Below are 19,287 nucleotides of genomic sequence, written 5' to 3' on the forward strand. Positions count from 1 at the left end.
AACCCCTTTTGTTTAGAGCTGCCTTTCATTAATAGCAACTGGAACATCATAAACTGTATTCTATTTTTAACCTGCCATCCATTTATTTTATTTTACTGCAATTTAATGTTTTGCTTGTTTTTTTTATTTCTTCTTAAAAAAAATAAATAAAAAAGAAACACATTGAATTTCCCTGTTGCTTAGACCTTTACCCAACTGAAAATTTGCAATATCACTAAACAGTACTGTTTAAGGACACAATCAAATCTTATTTTATCGTTAAGATATTCTGTGAGGAAGAATGAGTAAAAATATTAGCTGGCAGACGTGCAAAGCTGGCAGAGAAGACTTGCAGCGGTAGTTGCAGGAAAAAAAAGACAAATGTATGCCACACTTTGTAGATGTTAATTTATTTGCAAAGAATTTTGCTAACCCTTTATACTTTCCTATTCGCTTAACAAATATGCTCCATTTTGTTCTGCTCTATCATAGGAAATCCTTATGAAATGCATGAAAATTTGTGCTTGCTGGGTGTTTAGATATGAAAAGTTTGTAGGTCTGAGTAGGAGAGAGTGATGACCTTTTAAGGATGTAGCTCTTTTATAGTCCTAAATGTTATATTTTGGGGTTGCTCCTAAACAATGAGGAACATTTGCTAGGAAATTGCTACCAAATTATCTCTCATTTGTGTCATAAACAAAAGAAAACTTGAGCATGACAACCCTTTGTTTTTTTTGGTTGCATAATAAATGCACAAAATACAAGACATGCTAAGTTTATTAATAACCTTACCAGGCAATGTCCTGTGAACTCATGGCAATGTGAGCTGTGTCTATGACAGCGGCATGGTTCACACACACCATTATACAGTTTTCCGTAGACTCGCCGAAAACCAGGAGGGCATGTCTGAAACAAACATTTCAAAAGTGAATTTGCAATTTTATGTTTAAGCAGTGTGTACGATTTGTGTTTACCTCGCAGGATAATCCTCCATATCCAGGGGGACAGGCACACTTTTCTACAGCTGATGCTCTCTTTCCAGTGGCTAAAGGATTTGCCACCTGCATTGAGAATGAATGGAGCCTGCAGAGAATACAAAAAAAGATGAAACAATTAAGCATAAACTTCTTGGCCCGTTGTAAATTCAACTACCAATGGCAATAAAATAAAGCAGTTCTTTAGTCAGTTTAGTGTAAAAGCTTTTATGCTAATCTAAAAGCAATGAGTTTCATCTATAAATAAATTGAAAAAAATCTCTGTTTGGAGACAATATTGAAGAACAGCTACACACTTTATGAGCATCTTAATTTAGTAAAACTAATCATTTGTTTGCTCATCTGCATAGAAGAAGGATGAACAAACCCAATTAGTAGCAGAATAAAGTTCCTGCACACTGTGGGATTTATTGCAGGATTTTGTGCCTTGGCTTTAATCACCAGTACAATGATGCAGTATCTAAGATTGATTTTAATTGTTGGAAACTATTTGCTGTTTGATTAAAATCAACTGACATACATTTTTACTGCCAGTTTAACAGGGTGAATGAGCTCATTTCTTTTATTAATGAAGAACTTCCTGGTCAAGCATTCATGAATTTAATTACAGATATAAACAGCCTTTTATAAAACACTAATGATGACCATGTTCTTCATGTTATTTTTACACAATATCCAAGTGAGTGCTCTTCCAACCTGTAGACAGCGCTGGTTTCCGTGCTGTATGAGGCCCGCACCATTAAACTCGTCAGGTTGGCCAGCACTAACAGGAAATCTCTTCTGCTGATCGCCTGTCTTGTCTCTGAAACCACGAAGTTCTCAGGAAGGAGAATAATGTGTTTGGTGCTGGTAGACGACGGATACACTGGCTGGCCAAACCAGCTGTCTATAAGCTTCATTCCACCTCCCTAACAGAAAGAAAAACATGAAATACAACAGTTGCAAATATATTTTTTAAGTTCAATGACATTTGAACATTTCTCTGTGTCTGATGTAAAATAATCTCATTCTATTAGAGCTAGTCCTAAAAAAACAAACAGGGTGAATGATATGTCATTAGGTAATGAGCTTAAGTTGCTATTGACATTCGGCATGGACTAAATGCAAGTGAGCTGAGACAAGACCTTGTATCTGACCATCTCTTGTTGACCATGGATCAATAGCATGTAGTAACTAACTGAGTGACAACAACCAATGGGGGAGGAGGGAGCAATTACACCAATAAGCCATTAAGGAAAACCTATTTAATGGAAAAAAGGAGGAGAAGATCATTGCAGAGAAAACAGCTGCAGGAGTGAAAGATGCAAAGACAGCAGTACATTGCTTCAGAAAAAACAGTTTTAAACAACGCACTCTAGGACTGCTTTTCTTCCAGATGTTTTTACACTATAATAATTTGAAATTCTATTATTTTATTCAGTTACTTATCATGCAATTGTTCACAGAGAGATCCACATTTGGTCATTAGATCCAAACAGTAGTCCCTGAATTTCAATGCCCTCACTAAAAACAAAACTCTGATTTCCAGCACTTCATTCAGCAAACTAGCTAAGGTAGAAAACAAAATTACATGTAAAAGTAAAAAAAATGTAGCATGTTCTTTAGCTCAACTCTTTGAATCTATTCCATTCCCATGGCTAATTGTCATTGAAAATAGTTAATTTCGACTATTACATGATCAACATTTATCTCAGTTTATTGCAAACTGCCCGTTTCTTTTCAACTCATCATCTTGAATGCAACTTTAAGGGGGAGACAGATAAAAATCCTCCTTATGCTAATTCTACAGAAGATCAAAGCATAATGAAATTTTGAGTTTATTCTATGTTTAGACAATTTTAAAAATATATACAACAAAGACAAAAATCAAAGCAAGAGAGAGAGAAAAAAAAAAAACACCACAGCTTGTATCAGATATGCAGAGAGTAAACAGTGAGGGTAAAAAAACAGAAAAACATGAGACAAAGGGGGATGAAGAGATGGTTAAGAGGGGGAAAGTTGGCTGACAGTGTGTAGGTGGTTCATTGTTGTCATCATTGAAGAGGCTTTTTGTTGACAACAAAACCGATACTTGTCCTCTTCTCCTCCTCCTCCCATTCCATCCACACTGACATGGCTTTAAATAACAAGCTTACTGTTTTGTTTCTCTTCATCTTGCAGTTTTCTTTTTTATATTTCTCTACATCTTTTTGATTAATTTAATATTTATTCTTTTGTTTTATTACTCGCTTTAGCTCGCTTATAACTATGTCTTAATTCTATTTATTTTCACCCACTTTCAAGTTAAATCCCAAGTTAAATTCAAACAACACCTCCAGATTGAAGGACTGAAAGACAAAAAAAATAAAAGGTTCAATAAATTAAAAATTTCAAGTCTAAGTCCAAACCTTATTTTGATCTAAAGCTTCAAGTTTTAAAATAATTGTTGTACTTTTTATAGTTTAATTTTATAAGAATCTCATGATATAAATAAGGACATGGAATAATCAGTGTTGAATTATTCTGCAACATTTTTTTTAACTTAATTTTAAGATCTGATATTGGCCACATAAATGTTTATCTGTCTTCTGAAATACAAAACAATTCCACTGCTTTTATGCAGTTCATTTGTTTTTCTCTTTTCTATTTATGCTCGTTTGTTTGTCGTTCTCAGATTTGGCACACAGTTACAGTGTTGTTTAGTGATAAGGAAGACATTAACAGTTAACTAATAGTGTCGCTGCTTTGCTTATTGCTGCCATGCATCATACTGCAACCTGCTCATTATAAAAGAGAAGGTAGGAAATACTCCATCTGCATTTTTTATTGCTCAGTTCAGCACTTCTCCGCATGCTGTGGCTGTTTTTGTGTCTATGTGCATGTCTGTTTTCTACCACCTTTTTTTTTTTGCTGCATTATTCAATGTTCACCCCTGCTAAAGCCAGTGAGTAAAGAAAGGGCACAAATAAATTACACATGCACAGGAGTTTCTTGGGTTATGTGAACTTTTCCCAAACATAAAAGGTAATAATAATTAGGCCTTGGTGACACTCAATGTCAGTCCCTTTTCCTCCTCCTCCTTCAGTGGCGGTGTATGAGATACTTATGCATGAACACTGTACACCTTGCTGTAGATGCTGATAATAGTGACTGTTTGGAGAGATGGTTTGCATTTTATTACTGTGAATGTGGCTGCTGAACTCAATTTAGTCAAAAAGGTCTTAATTTATAATCACACTTAAACTGGAGGCTATATTTAAAATATTTCAACAGTTATTGTAAGACAATTTAGATAGCGCAATACAGTTACATTTTGATGGTATCATAAAAGCAAATTTTAAAAAACACTAACTATTTTTAATGCTACTTTTGTCATCATATGGCTGTCTGATGGTAAAGTGAATGTACTCCTCAATTACTTGGAATTTAAACAGATGTTTAACAATAATGTGTAGATAACCTGCTCTTTATTAAATATTGGTGTGTAAATGTTTCAAAGTTTTTCAACTTTGCATCTTTTCCAACTTACCTCAATAATAAGGTCAGGCTCTGAGGTGACTCTGATGGCCGCTTGTTGGTTTGTTTTGTATGACACCGTGAACGTCACATCACCTCCATAGGCTGCAACCTGAAGAACAACAAGTACAGGTCACAATTATTTGGAGTTTAATTCATCAAAGTGGTTGAGCTTATCTTCTGATCTTGTTCCTGGAAAGGATTTTTTTTTTTTACAACGCTAGAGGTTAACACCTGGTCCAGGAATTGTGTTTATCCCTGGATAAAGGCAATGAATGAACTTTTACTTCTATCAATGTTTTTGTACTTTGTTTTAAAAAAAGTACTCCTGTTCTAGTGATTTTGTTTGCAGGACTTCTCCTTATTAGACTGAATCACTGATGGAGCTATTGCAGTAATCAGATTACCCTATATTTTATTTTCCCATAGAAACAACAAAATACAACAAAGTACTGGCTTTGATTACTCTATTTTACAAAACGTTCAACCTGTGCATGTTGAAGGCTGATGGAATTTATCATTTATAATAACTAATAGGTTCAATTAAAACGAAACTTATAATTTAATTAATGAGTTTTATAACAGTCCTAGCATGTGATTTTCAAATAGCATCTAATACACAAAATTAGACACACATGCTGATATACACCAATCTGATCAAAATCCGTTTCTAAACCAAAACAATTTTGAAATGTTAAAAAGTTGCAGAGAACAGGTATTCAGCACAGTCTTTGTTGTCCAACGGTGTTTCTTTGCACCCTTTCTGTTGACACCACAAAAGGAGCTAGAGCTGGAGAAACGCTGCATCGGCATGATCCTGAAATTTATTATTCTGCTCCATCCTGAGCAGTAATGGGTGGGGGAGTGAGATAATAATGCCACTATAAAACTGAGAGAAGGGGACACTCTGGAAAGGGGGAGAGAAAGATAAAGAAATGGTCCTTGAGAGAGTAAGTGAAGAAGTAAAACGTAGGCATAATGTCGCCATAAACCTCTGCTATTCTGCATCATTACACACACTTTTTAAAGTAGGATGAGGGAATCACTCATTTGGCAGCTGACCTGAGTGCGCACCCCTACACACACGCCCACACACCCCGGGAAGGCCTGCAGGGGTGCTACAGTGGAGATTTTTATTCAATAACACTTATTCTTGATCTACCTCAATTTACAGATTTGGACCCCAGAGGACAGTAAAATAATAGCATAAACTTACACTCTGCAGCCCCCACTTCTCTAACACTTCTGCTGCTTGACCTGCTTTTGTCATTATCTAAGCTGAAGTATGACAAAGCATTTAAACTTTTTATATTATTGCGTCAAAACAGCAGTTTTAATGCAAAATTATGTATCATAACTGATGCCAAACCTTGAATCTTTTTTACATTTTTTCAGATTATGCCCACAAATCAAGTATTTTATTGAGATTATATGTGACAGACCACAAATCAGTGTATAAATGAGCAGTGGAAATAATCTCCAAAGATTTTTAAATCTTTTTATAACTTAAATCTAAAGCGGTGGCATGAATATGTATTCAGTTTTGCAGCCTCTAAAAACTAGATTTTTGCCCATTATTCTTCTCAAAATAGATTAGGTTTAGTCAGACTGGATAGTGAGCATAAAAAAACAAAATTTAACTCTTGCTAAAGACTAAATTGGATTTATGTGAGGATTTTGACTGGACAATTCTAGCACATTCTGCACAATAGAGACATACGCTCATTGAAACTTGCTGCAAAAGGGAAAATAATTGATTTCACTAAAAATATGTTGCTAATTATGTTCTTGATTTTAGTTTAAGACCATCATGTTTTTATCATCACTAAATCTCTAAAACTTTAACACATTTGAGAAAAAATATCTTGCATAACCTAGAATGTCTGATTCCTTGAGCTAAGAAGTTAAAGACGGTACGTTTTTCAGATGGTTCCCAAACCTCCAACGGATTCTAACTTTTCTAATTTACTTTCTTTGAAACACTCGATATTTTTCAGAAAACTAATTTTTCTTGATGCCATCCCTTGAATTCCGGTCAACAATCAAAGCTTTTTTATTGCAACATGAGTGCCCAATTTCACCCTTGGAGAAGAAATAAAGAAAGGAAATTGAGGAAACGACAAACCAATAATAAATAAAAAAAGCACAGCAGGAGAGTAAACTTATCTACAGAGAGAACAGAATTATGGGTGGTAAAAACGATCATAGAATAAACACTTTGCTGTAACAGACATTGGTTAGATGCACCCCTGTGAGTAAGATAAGCATGTTATTAACTCTACTAATGGTCAGGAGAAAAGGAAGTCATAATCCACACTGTTCAAACTGTAACAAAGAGCCTGACTCAATTTTCATTATAGTGACTCCTTTATTACTGGCTATGAGTAACAGCTTATTCTGATACAATATGTGGAAGGAAGGGAGAAAAGTAATCGCAACACAAAGATTGCCAATAATAAAAAAATTGTGAAACAGATGTTTTACCACATTAAGTTATAGGCACTCTGTAGAGCAAAAATTATTCTTTCCAAAACTATCTTAAATAAGGGAAAAAATATTCTGCTTAGAAGGTGCTAGAAAAACAAACTTTTGATATTTAATTTACTGCCTATGCCAAGGAGTGGGTTTGACATGGAAAGTGAGAGGAGGAGTAAAAAATGAGTCACTATTCACCTCACTATTCCTCCAGGGTTCCCAGCAGAGCCTTGATGCAATATAACTTTTCCATAACTTTACATAACCAAGTCAAAAGTTTAATGACCTACAAAGTATGACTCCATCCTCATTTTAGAGTTGGTATTCTGAAAAGGTCAGATTCATGCTTCAGATTGATGCCATGAGGAGAATAAAGCAGTAAGGATAACCTACAGTAAAAAATGTAGGGCAACATGTAATTTTACTGTCTATAAAAGTTAAATCTTTGACTCACCTTAGGGTAAATCATTTAATTTTATGAAAAATTAAAGCACAAATTGGACTTTTGCCTCCAACATATAGAACATTCTTCTTGAAGTGGTTTGGTCTTTGATAAAATAGTCCATTTGGAAAAGACAAAACATAGTTGAATCTATTACATGTGTGCTTTTGACCCTTTCTACCAAACAATTCTGATTCAAATTGTTTAGAAGAACGGTCCTGATGTTCTTATTTTCATTTCCCATAAATTTCCTATTGGATTCACATCAGAGACCTGAACTTGCCATTCCCAAATCTTACTTTTTTTCCGCTCTTAACTAGTTGATTCCTTGGTTGTATGTTTATGACTTTTGTCTGTCTAAAAATGGACAAATACTTTCAGATTTTTATCAAGAATATCTCACTGATTTCCCCATACTTTCTTCAGTTAGTAGATCTACGTTTGTCCCAGTAAGCATTTTGTTTGATACCTTGCTTATTCCTCCAATCTTTAGAGAAACATTTTTATAGGCCTTCAATTAGGATGCCGAGGTGCAATGCTGCTTGACATGATATTGTGAGGCATTTGCAAAGTAGCCAAAGAATCCAGGATCACCTTTCCTTTTTCATGGATACCCATTAGCAAAAAGACTGCAAATATTAGTTTCTCTTGTAGTGCCAACACTGTTGCCACTGTGTGTAATAATGCATATTAAGGTATATTTGGACTTACAACTATTAAAACAGGCAGAAGTGTTTTTAGAGCAAATCTCAAGTATTTGTGGATTTCTGCAATTTGCTGGCAGCTATATTCCCTGATCCCCGTGAACACTGGGGTTCTACTGTACTTAGTTTATGGACTTATTTATTTTGATTCCTCTATATGGTGGATCACTCCTGACATCTGTTGTGAATTTGAAGAAATATATTACAAAAAATAATGTTAACATGTTTATTTCCGCATTGCTGCAAATACAAAGACTTTATAATATTACCAATTCAAAAGAATTCCCAAAAAATTGAGTGATCAAAGAAAACTACTTTAGTATTTGCTCTTGCGTATTCATATTGACAGTCAAAGCATTTGCTGGGAGTAAGCCACAACAGTCATTTGCTGAGGGGTAAAATAGGGTGTTATAGTTCACTATCCTGCAGTTATAAGTCTGATTGGGAGCTTGTTTGCTTTTCACACACATTCTGCCAATTTTAGTTTTGTAGGTCTTTCTTTGATAAAGTTACTAAGAGAAAAATCTACAGCGTTTCCCATGCCAGTTTTGACTGGTTTACAACTTTGTAAATGTACGTTTGATTATTGATGGATCATTTCATTTCAGTTTTTTCTGAAAGTACATTAACATATGAACATGTCAGATGTATAAAATCACAAGGAGGTGGTTTGTCTGGTTAGATATATTTTTCTAAATACTTTTGGTGGTGCTCACTTTACGAACATTATATAAACTTTGTATTAACTGTGACGTTTTATACAGTGTCAAGTAATGCAGATGGTGCAACTTAAAAAACAAGCTTAAAAACAATGTCACACTTTGAAGTGGGTGTGCGCAGGACTACAGCATGATCATTATTGCAGGAGGCAGATGAGAGAAGGTTAGAGGAACTGTAACTCAGTATGCACATCTCATTTAAATTGAAGACTAAGAGCAACTCACTATTTTGCTCCCAGTGTCTTAGAGCCAATCAATTATTGTTCTGCACTCCCACGGATCACTGGGTCTTGAAAGTCAGTTGCAGAAGCGTGTTGTGAATCTTACTTGAAGAAGCTCACAAAAGAAACTTTATAGCTGAGTTATGTGTTTATGTATGCATGTACAGTATGTAACCATGGACTGAGAGGCTACTGATCAAGAAGGGGAACCTCTTCCAAAATGTAGCTCCCTACCTAGAAATGACAAATCCTTCTGGGGAAAACCTTTATGACCAGAACAATGAAAGAGAAGGATGACCTTTTACATTTTAAAACTTTTCCCAAAATCAAAAGCTGACTGGTTGATTGTCAACCAAGCCTTTGTAGGTCTCTAAAATTCTTAATAGTTTAAAAATAATAGTAAACCTTTAAAAATAATAGCTCATTAAAATGCTACAGTTTTAAATAGTACTTTTTAATCTATACAACAAAAAATTATTGAAGATAAAAATATATAAATCTAATTATCTTATGGATCGTGCACATTAGATATTTTAACGTGAACCAACTTCACTCATGGAGCTAAACAGCAAAACAAATGCTGAGAAACATTTCTCATAAGGTCCAGAAGAAAGGTTATTGATAAGGTTTGGAGAAAATGAATTGTAAGCCAAGTTGTGTGTTTGGACATGAGTTCCAGCACATTGTGCTTTTACATCATGTGTCAGGAAAGAGTATTTCTCTTCTGTCCATGTTCATCCATCACCACTTTATCTCTATTTTTCAACCTTCCAGAACTCTGTTTCTGCCTGACTCTGGCACTCTGTTTCTCCAAATGATGAGAATTCTGTGTCTCTGAAGCTATCATCTGTCTTGACCACAAGTCGGGTTTTAAATCGCCAAATATGATGGATACAGAAAAGTTGGAATATGACAGCTGTTGAAGGCTGCTGTAAATTCTGCACTAAATAGGATGGTATTATCCTATTTACTTTGGGTCCAGGCACTTAAAAACAGAATTACACTCTCCTGATGTGAAGCATTTGTTCTATAATGACTATGAAATTTGTAGATAAAAATAAAATGTCCCCTAAGGTTACAGAAATGTTCAATACATTATGCGGATTTAAAGACATGGGCTTATGAATTTGATTTTATTGTCAGACTTGATTTAATGTTCCTTTGCAAGTTGCACCTCAAGCACATTTGATGTTTTGCTGTTGAAAAATTTTTGGTTAAATTTCTGCCTGGATATTTGATGACTCAGCAGAATTGGTAGAGCTCGTTTAAGAGGATTTCCAGCCAAAATTAGGCAAGACTTTTGTCATGAAAAAATGTGTTATCAAGTAACATTTTGCAAGGGGGCTTTTAACCTAATACAGTATGTGTGAGAATGCATGCATATATCTGAACAGATCATGAAAAGAAATAAAGCTAGGCTGAGAAAGTAGAAACGTAGCAAAAATATATTAATGGATGTTAAGAAGGATATTCAATTACATTAAAAATAAACTATGCTACTTCTCACTTTATAACATCTTACAGTTATTTTTGGCTTTCTAAATTGAACTCCATTTATGGCCTCACTGCTGTCAAACAAACTCTAAACCTTGCATGGATATTCTTTTAACAGCATGCTCTTTAAAGATGAGAACGACCATCTTTGTGGATGAGCAGTCCTTGGGCCAACATTGGCAATAAAATACTCGGCGAGCATGAGTGGAAAATGCTTCTGGTCGGACGAGCAGCCACAGAGCAGGAGCATTCACTGCATTAATAAAGCTGGAGACCATGCAGAACATTATCACACACACATTTACTTTCTTTTACATCAACTGCTAGCTTGTTATAACAAGCACAGCTTGTCACTTCCAATGACACACACTAAAATGACGTTCCACTGTGTGTGAAAGAGTCACATCAAGTCAAAGAGCATCCATCTCTGTAACGCAATCAGAATGGAGCAAAGAATTGCTTTTTCATACAGTACGAGCATATAGCGCTTCCAGCGATTGCGCACACATGGATGCATACACGCAAATACACACACACTATGGTAATTTGTTTGTTTCCCATGTTTGGAGGCATGCAGTTCTGCTCCGCCATCCCTAATGCCTCCAAAACACATCATTATCTGACTTATGTAGACCTGGGAGTCTGTGCGAGCGTAACGGTGTGTGGCTGCGTGTTCGCCGTGTGCATGTGTGCGGGCGCTAAGAGAAAAACAGTTGATTATCGAGTTCAACAGGCGAAACACTGTTTATCCCGTGAGACACAAAGCAAGTGAGAGAGATAGAGAAAGAGGCAGACAAGAGAGGTGAGGTGGGGAAGGGGTGGAGGGAGGTGATTTAGGAACAGCAAGGTGAAAAATGGGAGTCCTGGAGAGATGGAGTGAGAGTTAGAGGAGCAGGGCCGATGAAAAGAGGCTGGGATGGAGGGATGGTTAGGGGGAGGGAGGAATCGACGCTTAGACAAAGAAGTGAGATGACAAGCCAGGCCTGCAGGGCGCAATGTAATGAAATTCAGTGGTAGATCCCTCTAAGCCACGACACACAAACATCACAGTTGGTCTGTTGTTGTAGTAGTAGGCCAACAACTTCAGAAACATGGACTGCAGCTATTTACCAGCTGGAGTGATAAAAGTCCAATCGCACCCAGAGAAAACCCCAGTGCAAAATCAAACGGTCGACATTAGCAGAAGCTGATCCAGAGAAGAAGGCCTGGGAGGGAGGTGAGCATCCCAGCGGGGTGTATTCTCAGCAGATATCCACCCAGGAGGCATTATTTTGAGACCACAAATTGGATGTGTTTACGCATTCGAGGCTAATGATGCAGCATCATAGGAGCATTTACATGTTTTCACTGTTGTTTTCATTATCCATTTGTAAAACGATGAGAGCGTAATCTTAATTACTAAGCAATGTTTTTAAGCAAAAATTACTCAAACGAAACATGATGCCGATGTGACAGAGGAGTGCACACCCCTATCAAGAGAGTGTGCCTGGTCTGGTTGAACAATATAATAACGTTTTTTGGAAAATCTTTTTGTATTTACAGATGGTTCAAAGGGAACAGGACAGACTGGAGCAGCAAAACAACACAGCAGCGAAAAAGTTCACGAATATCACGAATATCATTAGCAACACAGAAGGTATGCAATAGTACAGGAAAATACGTTTGTCTGCTCTAACCTTGTTTCCAAGATATATTTCAGGTGCGTTCCAGTAGTAGGCGGAGCCAAGATCGTTCACAACATCCAAGTGTCTGATGGTCAGATATGAAGGTGTCTCTCTGTGAACAGACCACACCCTCCCTCCTGTCTCTCCAACCGGATGCCAGCCAGCAAGAGTGGTCACCTAAAAACACAGCAACCACACACACAAGAAAAAGAGGTCATTTACTTTATTCTACAGACAACTCTTTTACTCTAATTGCTCAGTATAATTGAAGTAATTTTTGTGAAAGGGCTTATTTTGTAAAAGGACTTTTGCTGGATTGTACCCTTTTCTCCAGTTCTCCTGCTATATTGCAAGTCAAGGTTTTACAAAGAGGTCAGCTTTCAATTTCAAGTTTTTATCGTTGCAAGTCTCCAGCAGCCTCACCAGACGAGACACACAGCATGGTGACCAGCTGTACATTTACAATAAATTTCCAGAGATATTTCATCCAGTTTATGTTTACATGTTAAAATGCTGTTAATTAAACTCCATGTCACACTAAATACTCCCCTATTTTGCCAGGTGACTCAAACGACGTACAAGAGATAATGCCACCTCAGAATAAATTGCAACCTTTGTCGGTGCACCAAAAATAAAGCAGATATTAACATTTCATAATATCCCCGCGGTAATTATTAGTATATTTTTGCTTTTTGAAAAGACCTGACTCTCGTACTTTAGTAGAAGTAAGTTGCTTGTTGTCACCTGATCAGTGGCATTCAACTGAAAACATATTTAAGTCGTGTATAGGGTAGCCAGGCTTTTTAATCCCTTGAGCTTAATTATAAAGCCCAGTGGATGGTCTTAATTTGATGCTCCATACAACTGTAACTGACAACGTAGTGAATGTTCAACTAGATTGGCTCGCATATCATCCGAGCTCCGTTTCCACAGCCCGACATAAAACAAACTGCGACAAGAATGTCAATACTGCAAAAATATATTCCATTTGTTTGTGTCAGTTTAATGCACATTTGCACAGTGCATGCTATAAATAAGAAACACCTTTATTTGTTTTGTACATCTGTCACATGTCAGCTAAAAACTGACACCTTGAAAGAGTTTTTTTTCTTCCCCCAAATCCTTGACTGATGGTGTGCATCTCGGTGTGTGTGTGTGAGTGCCAGAGCCAGCCAAACGCACACGTGTCTTTACAATTAACCTAACCTTGGTTTCCCCTTTGGAACACACTCACAGGCACCCACACACCCACACGCACTCACTATCAGTATCTAAATCAGAGCTGTCATCCTGTCAGCATCTCCTCTTTCCCCCTGTCCCACCCCACCTGTCAGTTAAAACTCTTTTGCTCTTGCTTCACCCCTCTCCTCCCTGCTGCCTCTTGTCTTCTCCTTCCCAGACTTGTCTACTTGTCTTACCTCTCTAAACTCTTCCCACAACATTTCTGCACTTCACCTTGCCTTTCACTTGCACCCTACACTCCCCCCCTTTTTTTGCTGTACTCTAATGACTGATTCTTTCTTTTAGACCTTGAATTCCCCAGAATCTAGAAATCTTAACAGAGTTAACAATTCTGAGTCTTATTCCTCTAATTCTGGTTTTGTTTTGTTGTCACTAGGGTAAGTATTTTACCTCTGTGACAACAAGGTTAAGGTTGACCCTGGTTGACCTCAACCCTACCTTTTTGTCATTACACATCATTGCTTGCAAACAATTCCCCAAACAACATGTTTTTAAGTATGTTCATCTGCCAATACCATAAATATTGAATGAAGCCATGCATTCTGTTATAATATCTATTATTAATATACTCCTCAAGTGAGTTTGCAAACAGATTTCTAGTTAATCTATAGATTGGTTTGCTGGACAGTTGTACTTACCATTTTAACAATTACAGATACTGATTTTTTTAGCTTTATTTAACCATATCAGAAGCTTGATTCTGACACCAACATAAAGAAACTGTACAAGACCTGTGCTTCTAACTCAGTCTAGGATATGCTGGCATAAGCAGGTCTTGTGCTTGGAGAAAGGGAAATTGCAAGTACACATATGCACAAATGCTTTACACAAAACAAAAACAAAACAATTTTCAATTTGACTTTTTAATTAGGCACTGCAAAACTTCAGCAGCCTTTTGAACTGTCAGGTCCACATTCTACCCATATATTGGCCTTGATTTATGATCTACTTCTGTGTTTGACAACAAAATGCAATCTTCTCAGAATTTTGGAAAATGTCCATGTTTTCGGTAAATGCTATTACGTCAGCTGCAATTTAATCTTTGCTTGGGAATTGACTTCCACAAATGGACCAAGAAGAGTGATCATTTCTGCACCTCGACTTTAATATGCAACATTTCATTAGTAAAAAAATAATAATAAAATTGTCTTATGTGTATAATTATATATATACAATGAAAATGCTTCTAGATAGTCAGAATAAAATACTTCAACAGTTTTTGGTTTTTTTATACTTCACTCAAACATTAAAGTATTCCGAATACAATGTATTCAAAGTAATTTTAATTAAATTACATTTAATTAAAATGTAATTTTTACATTTTAATTAAGCTTAGACCAATGTGAGCAGATTGAAAAATAGCTTTTTTCAAAATCATTTCCACTCAAGTTATATTTTTTTTTAATAGTGGGACAACACCATTCTGCAAAGTCTTTTTTGGGACAAAGGTAACTTAAAAGTCTCCCTTTCGGGATGTGCTTTTTTTGTTTGTTTGTTTACAGGAGACACCCTTCTGGTGCTTTTTATTTAAAGAAGAGACTTGTTCCTAGCTCCTAGCAAGGTCATTTCATCATATTCTTCATCCATTAAACAGAGAAGGATGTGAATATGCAAAATTGCTTACATTCTCAAAGTTCCAAGTTGAAGGAGAGCACTGACTTGCAATACCCATACAGAAACACTTTTCACAGCCACGTCGATTATCTTGTTGCAGGTTGTAGAAACCAAGTTTACACCGATCGCAGTTCTCTCCTTCAACATTTTCCTGCACACAGAAAAGAAGTACGGTACATGGAACAGAGTTTATGAGCTGTACTCAGATATGGGCAAAAGGCATGCCATTGCAGTGTTAATGTGGTGAAAATAATGATGACAAGGCTAGAAAGGTTAACACAAAGTACTTGGCATAATGAGTGTGAATGCGTGTGTTAGGGTGTGTGTGAGTCTGTCTCCAACCTTGCATATACACGGTGTTACACACGGGTCAGCGTTGATGCTTCCTTCCACTCTGCAATTACAGCGCTCACACGTTGGGTAGTCTTTATAACCAACAGCACATCTGGAGACAAATGAATTTAACAACAATAAAGAAAACCATCATAAAGAGTCAGTATAACCTATTTTTGAATTGTCCCCCCTCTCCCAAAACGAGAAAACACTAACGTTGGGTTTGAGTAAATCTTTTTATGCTTTGTGTATCTATAAACTTTCTAAAATTGTCAAATCATTTTATTGGTTGTCGTCATAAACCGTGCAAATACTTTTGTCTGCCCATGATTTATTAAATACGTCAAACTCATGGCATGGCTTGCATAGAAAATGTCACAAAACAAAAACAAAGTGTAACAGGACAAAGTGTACCTAGCCTCCCTTAAGAGGTCAGACTTTAAAAATGTGTTGCATCCTAAAGATATTACTGCTAAATCTCATTATTTTGGAATATCTGTAGGAAATTTTATAACACGCAAGTTTATTAAGTTAATATAGCAGTAGTGAAGATAAAGCAACAATTTTACTATTAGATTTTAACAACACAACTACTTTGAGCATGCTAATCTGGCTAGACCACAGTGTAGCTTTTCACACTATTGACTACAAAGTAATACAAAGACTTTAGCATAATAAACATGATCAAGGTTGTAGAACAGGATTTGTTATCATATTTTTGAGATTCATGTTCGTAAAAGTTAGTAACGCATCTTCAACCGTTCCCAGCATAAACTATAATTCTTCACTAGATGAGGTTTTAAATTATTTATATGGTACCTAAAGGATGTAATCAGTGGAAAGTAAAGATGTGTTGAAGACAAATAAGCAAAATTAAACTGAAATAGTAATTGTTTTCATTCTAAAAAGACTCTGAATCACTATGTAGTCAAATAGTCAACTTTGATTAAATTGTAACATAACTGTGAAAAAAACCTTGGAATTGTTTTTGTTTCCTGTTTTTGAACAGGATTTATTTTTCAGCCATCATATTAAACAACTCCAAAAACAGCTTAAAATCTGTGAAAGTTGAAAAATATTCTCTAACTCTAATTCCACTAAAAAAGAGGGCCATGATTTCCTTTCACCTGAAAAACATGCATTTCCAACACCAAAATGGCAACCCTCTTTTAAATTTCAGGCCTCTTTATTTAATTTGTTTGCTCTCTGTTTTTAAAACTAAGTCTATAAAATTCTTTTTAAATGAGCTTGCAATGAATTACTAATTCCCTGAAAGACAGAAATTATGTACATTTCTTTGTATGTTTTTAGAACATTGAATTTATAATTTTTTTAATGTCTGTTGCATTTTAGGTTACATTTTTTATTCAAAAACTAGTATTTAAATATAGAAACGTTAACTTGATAAAGCTGAATAAAATAACATGATAAACCTCAATGGATAGATTCATAGATTTTGAAAATCACCTTTCTAATGGATATGGCTTAAGAATAAAATGTAATAGTCAATATAAATTTTTCGAAACTTTCAATTATCAGGATGCAGAGCCACATATCTCATGGGTATACATGATCATTTATTATGTGACTTTCATACATAATATACGATCACAGTGTGACATCATTATCTCAGATCTTAATGGCTTTCTGGCAATTTTAAAACAATAATTTGAGCAGACAGGAGCTGAAAGGCTCTGCTCACCTGTCACTACATTTCTGTGTCTTTCAGTTCGTGAGTATGTGGGTCTCTCACCTGTCACATTGCAGACCCCCGAAACCTTCCTTACACCAGCATGACCCTGCTGGCTGACCTGCCAATCAAACGCATACAAAGGGACACACATCTTAGAAGACACTATGAGCAAGCAGGACAAAAAAAAGGAAACAAAGTCTCACAGAAACTAAAATAGATCTACTTCTATGATATAAAAACAATGAAAATACTCAAAGGAGCAAAATTACCTCTTAATATAAATAGTCTGGCTTCGTCAAAGCCATTTCTACAAGATCTTCAGTAACATAAATCCCACAGGACATCATTTGGACTAACAAGGTGTCACATTCAGATCTAAGTCTCACTTTAAGCTCAATTAAGAAAAGTGAAATGTGTGTGCTCTAAATTTCTCAGAGGAAAATGGACAGACGTCAGAGCAAAGAGAAGAAAACGTTTGCATACCGGGCGAAGCTTGGCTTTCATCTGCAACACAAGTCTGACTAATAGAACCATGTGGATCACAAGAGCAAGGGATGCAGGGGTCCTCTTCATCTGCACCCACCTGGATGGCAAAAAAGACCATTTTTAACTGGAATAATACCACTACTGTAAATATCTGTGTATATCCTACCCACCTTTGTAGGTCTGTAGTAACCAGGAATGCAGCTTTGACAGTTGATTCCAGCTGTGTTGTCACGGCAACCAATACAGACGCCACCACCTCGGTACTGACCGTGAGTGTTGAGGCTTAAGGACAGGTCAGCTACAGTCTGATTAAAAAAGCACTCCTCTGCCTTATTATTGCAGTTGCACTCTGAAAACACACATGAACAAAGTCAAAAAAAAAAAAAAAAAGTACAGCACAATATATGCAGCCGGGAGTAACTTTCACTGATTTGGGTTTTATGTTCACAGGCTGGGACAAAAATATTTTCCACTTTTTAGTCCCCAAGGGTTTTTGAGTAACAAAAATAGAAATAAAATATCCTTTATTGTCCCACTGTGAGGACATTCAGGTGTCACAGCAAAGTAAGTGGGGACATGCATATTCACACAAATGTACAAAATAAATCTATAAAAACAAGAATAAATGACTGTACAGAAAGTACAAATTAACAACATAAGAAAAATAATACTGTGCAGTTATTCTAAAGTAGAAGGCTTAGATTAAAAGTAATGTGCAGCTGAGTAGCTTAATTTGGAGATAAAAGTGTACAAGATAGATTATATATGTGTATAAAAAACAGACTATTTAAATAAAGTGAGAGAACTATGCAAACAGGGATGTACAAATAAAAGCAGACTTATAAAAACTTGTTGCGTTTGAAGGGAGCAGTGGCTGTTATAAAGTCTTACAGAGGAAAAATCTGCAGTAATTTTATGTACTTGAGATGCAGGTGTCCATCTCTGGAGGAGCTCTCAGTTCAGCAACACCCGCTGCATGAACTGAGTGGGAGACATTGTCCAACACTGATGCAGTTTTATCACGACTCTTCTGTCTCCCACCAGCTGCACTGGGCCGAGTGAGCACCCATGACCATTCCTGATTGGCTTATCTAACTGCTTCTTCTCAGCTGTAGAAACCATGCTACATAGCATAGAAGATGGCTGATGCCACCATGGAGTCAAAGAAAGCTCCTCAGGAGGGCCCCTTGCTCTCCACAAGACCTCAACCTCCTCAGCAGATCCTCTGGTCCTTCCAGTTCAATTTATAAAGAAGCAAAATTCCTTAAACTTTGATTTAAAAAAATATAATTTGCTATATATTATAAATGGGTCTCTCACCTTGTAAGATCACTGTTATCTCAAAATATGATGCACAACCTAAGAATTGACTTTAAATTAAAGTAGATACAATGACGCCTTGGCTTCTAATAGTGGATGGATTAGGTGGACTGTGTTCTTCAACATAAATTTCAATTTCTCAAACCCTCTTGAGGTTAAAAGTATGTTGTTCTGTTGTGAAATGAGAATTTGCTGCAAAGTTATTGATTTAATGCCACTGGCTAAGATTCCTTGGATGACTTTGTACCAATGGCATAATACACTGTACTTGAATGGATTGCATTATAACAAGAATAAAACTGATACATCACAAAAAGTCCCAATAAAACGTAATGTAGCTTGTGGTTGTTATGTGACAAAATATGAACAAGTCCAAGATGCATTCATATTTTTGCATGGTGCTGTAATTTT

The 19,287-nt window shown here is 36.2% G+C and overlaps 1 protein-coding gene across 9 annotated transcripts in view; it reads right to left on the reverse strand.

Moving 5' to 3' along the window:
- lama2 (laminin subunit alpha 2) overlaps nt 1-19,287 on the reverse strand; it is a 156,758-nt gene that overhangs the window by 81,879 nt on the left and 55,592 nt on the right. For all 9 annotated transcript variants that reach the window (XM_023347282.1, XM_023347284.1, XM_023347281.1 and 6 more), the window contains exons 9-18: nt 17,727-17,905; nt 17,554-17,653; nt 17,131-17,188; nt 15,387-15,489; nt 15,055-15,195; nt 12,201-12,365; nt 4,483-4,581; nt 1,671-1,882; nt 954-1,062; nt 772-885 (exon numbers count right to left, since the gene is read on the reverse strand). In XM_023347282.1, coding sequence (XP_023203050.1) covers nt 772-885; nt 954-1,062; nt 1,671-1,882; nt 4,483-4,581; nt 12,201-12,365; nt 15,055-15,195; nt 15,387-15,489; nt 17,131-17,188; nt 17,554-17,653; nt 17,727-17,905 — 1,280 coding nt within the window. The remainder of the gene's footprint in view (nt 1-771; nt 886-953; nt 1,063-1,670; nt 1,883-4,482; nt 4,582-12,200; nt 12,366-15,054; nt 15,196-15,386; nt 15,490-17,130; nt 17,189-17,553; nt 17,654-17,726; nt 17,906-19,287) is intronic.

The sequence above is a fragment of the Xiphophorus maculatus genome, chromosome 15 (assembly GCF_002775205.1).
Source record: "Xiphophorus maculatus strain JP 163 A chromosome 15, X_maculatus-5.0-male, whole genome shotgun sequence".
NCBI lineage: Eukaryota > Metazoa > Chordata > Actinopteri > Cyprinodontiformes > Poeciliidae > Xiphophorus > Xiphophorus maculatus.